The following is a 7,094-nucleotide window of genomic DNA, read 5'->3' as shown; positions in this document are numbered from 1 at the left end:
CGGTGGTGTTGGCAGGGGGAGGCGGCGGCGGGTTGGGGGGGGGGGGATAAGGGTTTGAGGAAGATGATGATGATTTGGAATTTTTTTATTTTTATTTTTTTTTCACATGTAATAATTGTGCATAGGTGTCAATTTCCGACTGCCACATCATCAATTCCGGCTGCCACAGTGGCATTTTCGGCGCCGGCGTAAGAAAAAAATCGGTCATCGGCTAAATTTGAGACAAAAATGAAAGGTTAGGTATTTAAAAATAGAAAAATAAAAATAGGTGCAAAAACCAATTCCGTGTATACATTAGGGATTTACAGGCAATTGACCCAATAAATAAATAAGTTATGCATATATTTGAAATACTTTGAAAAAAAAAAGTTACAATTGTAAATTGAATGATGGATGACAATTTTATTTACAATTATTACTTAATTTTATAGATTCTCAAAAATTACTTAATTTTATAGGAAAAAAATATTTAAAATATCTTAAACTACTCGCATCGCATGTATCCTAAAATATCATAAACGAAACAAATAATTAAATATGGAGTGACAAAATTATTAGTTGTTGTTGAGTTGACGAAATCAGTCTATTTGGCATAAATTGGGCATCCTGAGATAGTTAAAACTAAAATCAGAGATTTTTAACAAAGACTAGGTTTGTTGTTTAGGCGCAGGTCCGTTTGCATCAAGGGGAGTTTCCAATATACGAATGGTCATTGCTGAAACATCATTTGACAAATGAGCTATCTTTTGAATGACCAAATTTATTTACCATACATACACACGCAAAGGGAAGCTCACCGACAAGTGGCACCTCTCTTTAATTTGGAAACAGATTGCAATAACTCAACACAACAATGTGCAATCTGAAGACGGCGACACACACACACACACTGACTTATTATATATACATGAGTTTACACATCCCTGCATGCTTACAGGAATCACTTAACAACGATCTCTTGATTTATGCCTCCATCGCTCACACGTCCTAACTTGCTTCCACAGCCGCCCCCGCAGCCACCATGTTCCTAGACCCACCACTACTAACACCGCAGCCACCACAGCCACCGCTAACACCATCTTTAGCCATCATGCTTCCACATCCACCACCACAGCCACCGCTACCACCACATCCACCACCACAGCCACCGCTAACACCATCTTTAGCCATCATGCTTCCACATCCACCACCACAGCCACCGCTACCGCCACATCCACCACCACAGCCACCGCTGACACCATCTTTAGCAGTCATGCTTCCACATCCACCACCACAACCACTGCCACAACCACCAGACTTTGCCATATTTCCACATCCACTACCACCGCATCCCCCGCATCCCCCGGACTCTGCGGTCCTCACTGCATTACCACATCCGCTGCCACATCCTCCACCACAACTTCCAGTGAGAACTCCTGTGTTTGCTGAAGTCAAAGCATTTTGTTTGTTAGTTGCTGCATTAACACCCACGTCCTTCTGCAGTGGAGTCTGGTTGGTCTCACTTCCTACTGCAGGATTATGTACTTCATTTGAGACTTCTTCGCTGCCCAGTATCATGCTAAAACGCCCTTCTCTCTTCAATATGTTACCGAGTATAAAATTAACTACGAGGCCAGGCAAAATGAACCATTCTTCTTTGACCTAAAATCCCAAAAATAACAGCAGAGTGATGAGTGATAATATACTGTACTGGACATGATGAGTAACTTTTGAGTTCCTTGTTACGTAATTACAATACCTTAATAGTGCCAGACTTCATGTCAAGTAATGCCACTGCTGTTCCATAAGGCTCTTCAACAGAGAATTTTACAGCTGTAATTAGGTGAGGTTCATGTTGATACTCAGCTTTGTGTTTTTTGCAACGCCTTGATTCGTAGTCCAGCCTTCCACCAGGGAAAAGTCTTACCTGCATGAAGACAGACGTCACCTCATGAAAATAAAAAATACCCCCTTTGTCCAAGAAAAATTTGCCACATTGTGGGCTTTTAATAAAATGATTGGTAGTGGAGTAAGAGTCACTATAAATGTAATTTAAATTAAGTGGTTATAAATTGAGTGGTTAAAAAGTGAAGTAATGGTCACATCAATGGAAAAATTGTGTGGACCTTACTACTATAAATGGAAAATGGCAAATTTTTTTGTGGACGGACCGAAAAGAAAATTATGATAAATTTTTCGTGGACGGATGGAGTAATCCCTAAGCCCTCTGACTTTATAAGAAGCTGGGTTTTAACCAAAAACTTACTTAAAATAATAGTAGTAATTTGTACTATAAGATGTTCAGTTTGTATGAAATGCAGATTCAGGTCGTGCCAGATTTTATGTTCTCATCCTATGTGAAGCAAAAGATTTAGTAGTAGGAAAAGTATGATATTTTCCATCAATGGCTAAACATGGCCAAATAGAAAAACAATCCTATCTCAAGATAATACATAGCAATGTTGTTCTGGAATAACCTATAAAAATAGATGGTTCATGCTCTATCATAGTTAAAAATAAAGCTCAATATGTGTTGTCCAAACTTTCTCCTTTTCTTATATTCTATTGGAGATTCTCTTCTGTATAAGATAAAAATGGAGGATACTTACAGTTTGAGGACCAGTCATCTCGAAGAGGTGTCCGTCATCATTGTTTCCATTTGGAAGCTTAAGGGACCATGGAGAATTCACCATAGACCATTTGGACTCTGCAAACTCAGCCAGGTTACATGTTTTGCCCGAATCCATGATTCCAACCACTACTTTTCTTCTAGATTCTTTCTTGCCTTTTGACTTCTGTTGATCTCTGACATTAGGAGATCATACATACAACATAAGTTTGTCGTGATCAGATCAGAATTGTACGTTTTTCAGGAAAACAACATCTCATTACATTATCCACATAAGATAACATGAGTATTTCTAAATATAGGAGAGACTGTTTTTGAAAAGCTAAGCACAGTGCTTCAGTTAAAAACATATCACAAGTTTCTAGCTAAATAATGACGACCAAGTTAAAAATGAGAAGGCAAAGAAACTTAAAATAGAAGGAAAACTAAACGCCTATAGATAGACACACCCAAACAAGCCAAAAACTTTAAGACACTACAACTCATATAAATGAAAAGGCATATCTTAAATACCTCATATGTAGGTTGAGCACCATGTTCCCATCCTCATCTACTATGCGTGTCCCATTTTTAGAGAACTGGGCCCTGACTGGCAGTGGGAACAAGCAAGAACTTTTCAAGAATGGCCGAGAGCGAACCATATGAAGTGTATATGGTGCTGGGGTAGGTATGGTAACTGACATGGCCACTCGCAAGCCAATAGGTTTGGATTCCGTGATGTTTGAACTAGGAACCAAATCCAACCATTTTTCCACTGTAAGATTGGAGTCAGGTGACAGGAAGTCTTCCAGAGATATGAAAGTGGTGCCCATTTTCTTGGATAATTTTGTGAGGGATGAAACAGAAGATGAGGACATGAGTTCAAAGAGCAGGTTCCCAGTAGGCTGACACTGGAAGGATGCCACTTGTTTCTCACCAGACTCAGAGAAAATTTTAAGGGTTCTCTTTGCATTGAAGATCATATCTGGTTGCGATTTACTAAAGGACACACAGAGAATTCCATTGTGTCCCTCTGGCAGATTCCTTACACCTACAAACTCCAACATGACCTGAAGAATTGAATAAACATATCAATTTTATACTTCGCCAAAATAATTTTCTTAATTAATCATGCATAATGGGGAATTCTAGAATGTTGAAGAGACCTCATATCTAGAATGTTTCATTTAAAACCAAATGACCATTGCTGTATTTTGTCTCTGAGAAACAGACTCTCAACAAAGCAGTCAGATTATGAAGCATGAGGCTGAATAGCATAATGCAAAACAGTAAAATAAAAGTCCCTCCACTTCTTTCGTTCTTTCTTTTCTTTTCTTCTTCTTTCTTTGTGAAGCAATAAGCCAGTCCAAATAATCCCAAAAGGACAAAATATCTGAAGAAAAAATCTGTCCTCATAAATGCTGAATTATATTTGGTGGATGGGGATCATACTTCAAAGTATAACGGGGTCTGTGCTACATGGTACCTAGGTAAAGACGGGTTCATATCGTAAACAAACGTGGAACTTTTGAAAACTTAGTAGGGTCTAATCCCAGAAACTGAAAGATGTTATGCTCAAACCATTTCCCTAGCCATCTGGTGATGTAAACTGTGAGCTTCTTAAATATTTCTGGGTTCAAAAGAATATCTGTAAAAGGACAAGGAAACCCAGTTGGACCAAAAAGTATTATGTCAAGACCAGAATGCACTGCATAAAGCATGTAATAAAGAAAAAAAGAATGTTGGCATAGCATCAACCTAGTGCAATGCAGTATGCATACATCTTATTCTTGTGTTGAAAAGGTCCTTGAGAAGTACCTCAAAAACTTTAATTGCAGGAAGTGCTACTTTTGGGCTCTCATTAAAACTTGGCACCTTCTTCATGATAGTGCCAGAGTAAGGAGTAAGTCTGACGGGTGAAGGGGCACTACCCTTATACATTGCTCCAGCTCTCCAATACCTACGTCCATACAGGTCCTCAAATGTCTTGGTCGTCCCAGTAAACCCAACATCCAGTTTCTGGCCTTTTGTTCTATCAGAATCAGTGTCATCATGTTCTAAAATCTTTCCCATTAGTTTTACAAGATCTTCACAATAAGAAACTGGATGCAACTGATGAGTGTGCCAGATAAGGTCAATGTCGTAAGTGGGAACAGAGAAGCTCTTGATGCCTTTCTCCTTGTTTCTCTTGATTAGGTGCAGAAATCCTTTGTACCTTGCCACAGCTCCTCCAATATAGCGAGTGTCATTCATATGGAGTTGGGAGACCTACAATAGAACATGAGAAGAAAATACAGGAAAATATTGAAATTTTTGAATCAAGTAAAGACAGTCAGTTTGTTGCATGACTGTAACTATGTAAAATAATGTATATAGAGTCTATAAAAAGAGCTTAAAATTTAAAAGACAATATAATTATCGCACTTGCCTGATAAAAGAATGGAGTTTGTCTTTGAACAGCTGAGATCAAATCATACTTCGTGCAATTCTCTGCCACTACTCCTTGACCAGAGATATTCTCTTGCTGAAGTTCCAAATCTAGTTCAAACGGCTCGCCTGGGTATACTGTTTTCCACATGTCTTCAGTTTGCTTCCTTGAAGTTCCCTCCACAGAAGAAATGACATTCTTGTTGTCAAGAATTCTGCCATAGAACTCCTCACAGTCTTTTTTGTATCTAAGCTGGAAGATCAGGTCAGAATTGATTATTTCAATCTTCTACTAACACAATATATTACTGAAATCAACAATAAAGAGCATGGAAGCATACTGGATTGAGCCTGTGAGAATGCCAAATCCATTCACAATCCAAAGGGACAACCAATGGACCTTCAAAAAGTGGTGATTCAGAATGTTTCGCCAGCAATGGAAGCCAATAAGTATTGTACCTAGTGGTAGAAACAAGATTATTCCCGTCAAGATGATACAGCATAAGATGTTATGATGAAGATCCTTGTGATGGTGGATGCGAAGTCATCATCCTGACTTCATACCAGGAGATGCTGACTAATTAAAAACAATATTGAGTATAAAGTAAGGCGATAGCAATTCAACTTTTCCTGTTCTGAAAGTGGAGTATGCTTCGGATTATCAGGACCGTGTCAACATAAAAATGGACTCCTGACTCAAAACATCAAGAATAATTTAAAAACCATTCATAAACGGCATCTACCATGCGTTCTACTGAAATAGTCGATCATCAATTAATTAAAGCATCGATAGCGCATCCATACACATCAAGTCATCAACTGTTAGAATAAACAAAAAGAAGTGCGATTGCGATCAGTTGTTTACCTGTAAATGGCCCTATCTAGACCAGGGCCGTCATAGAGCCAACGGTTCCGATCAACAGCCGCCAGAAACTTGAGCTGCCTAATTGCCGCGGAAACAAGGTCAACATTGATCTCAGTGCTCTGTGCTGCTTCCCATTCCAACTCCTGCTGCTTCTCCATTCTTCACAGCTGTCAACTACCTCAGAAAACAAAATTTTCACAGCCAGTAAAGACTAATGCACGATCGCAAGTTCGATACAGACATACTCTATCCCTTAAATCAAATTTCAATTAAGTAAGTTTCGGCAGAAACAGAATCCGGATAACTTCCACTCCGGATTTCCAGTAAATTAACAAAAGTTGAGCACAGAATTATCTAAACTTGAACTAAGCAACAATTAGCACAGTGCTATTAGCAAAACTATTATATTCACGGTAGCGATGATCGAACAAATAAGGATGATTATCAACAGAAAAGGAAAGCTTTGATCGTAAAAAAGCGCTAGGAACTCACCAGGAAATTGACGAAATCGAGTGCAACTTTTCCGTTGACGATTGTAAAATTGGATGAGGAATGAGCGCTGAAATGACCGGTATTTATAGCATTTTTCATGAGTACGATATTTTTATTTGAAGAAGTACAAGTTGGAAGTGAATGACGAAACTACCCTCTTCCATAAAGGAAAACACTACCCTGCCCTTCTAACCGATGGTTGACATGTAATTTTATTCTTTTTTTATTTTTAAAGGAAAATTGAAAGCAATTTTATTCTTGGGTTAAGTATCAAATAAGCTCTTAACGTGGAAACCCTTATTACATTGCCGACCCTATGACAAAGGGGGTATCAAATAAATCCCTATCATAATTAATTTTGAACAATTAAGCCCCCGACTTAACGGAGAGTTAACACTGTTAACTTTCTTTTATTTTTTTTATTTTTTTAACGAGCAAATCGTCGAACATCTGGTAGGCGCGGTTGGACGGCTGGTGCACCGACATCACCACCGTCTTCCCCCTCGCCGCGAGGCCCCCCAGCGCCGCCATGAGGCGGTAGGCCGTCGTGGCGTCGAGCCCCGACGTCGGCTCGTCGAGGACTTGTACAAAGGCCACAAATCAAATGGGTGTGGGTTTGCCGACGAATCGAATCCCACGGTTTCTACAACCCCAAAGAAATGAACTCCACGCTAAGATCGGAGGTCAGATCCTTCGAGATCACATTCCACAAGACAAACAGAG

At 39.3% G+C, this 7,094-nt stretch overlaps 1 protein-coding gene across 1 annotated transcript; it reads right to left on the bottom strand.

Moving 5' to 3' along the window:
* Positions 1 to 948: 948 nt before the first annotated feature.
* Positions 949 to 6,446, bottom strand: LOC131001768 (glycine-rich domain-containing protein 1-like). The gene is made up of 9 exons (XM_057928336.1): positions 6,372 to 6,446; positions 5,880 to 6,053; positions 5,356 to 5,473; positions 5,016 to 5,267; positions 4,406 to 4,855; positions 3,122 to 3,657; positions 2,589 to 2,784; positions 1,739 to 1,906; positions 949 to 1,641 (listed from the first exon to the last, which is right to left on the bottom strand). The coding sequence occupies exons 2-9, from the start codon at positions 6,035 to 6,037 to the stop codon at positions 988 to 990; spliced, it is 2,532 nt and encodes an 843-aa protein (XP_057784319.1). The 5' UTR covers positions 6,038 to 6,053; positions 6,372 to 6,446; the 3' UTR covers positions 949 to 987.
* Between the last annotated feature and the right edge of the window lie 648 nt (positions 6,447 to 7,094).

Source organism: Salvia miltiorrhiza, chromosome 8 (assembly GCF_028751815.1).
Source record: "Salvia miltiorrhiza cultivar Shanhuang (shh) chromosome 8, IMPLAD_Smil_shh, whole genome shotgun sequence".
In the NCBI taxonomy this organism is placed as follows: Eukaryota; Viridiplantae; Streptophyta; class Magnoliopsida; order Lamiales; family Lamiaceae; genus Salvia; species Salvia miltiorrhiza.
This window is presented reverse-complemented; position numbering and strand designations above follow the sequence as displayed.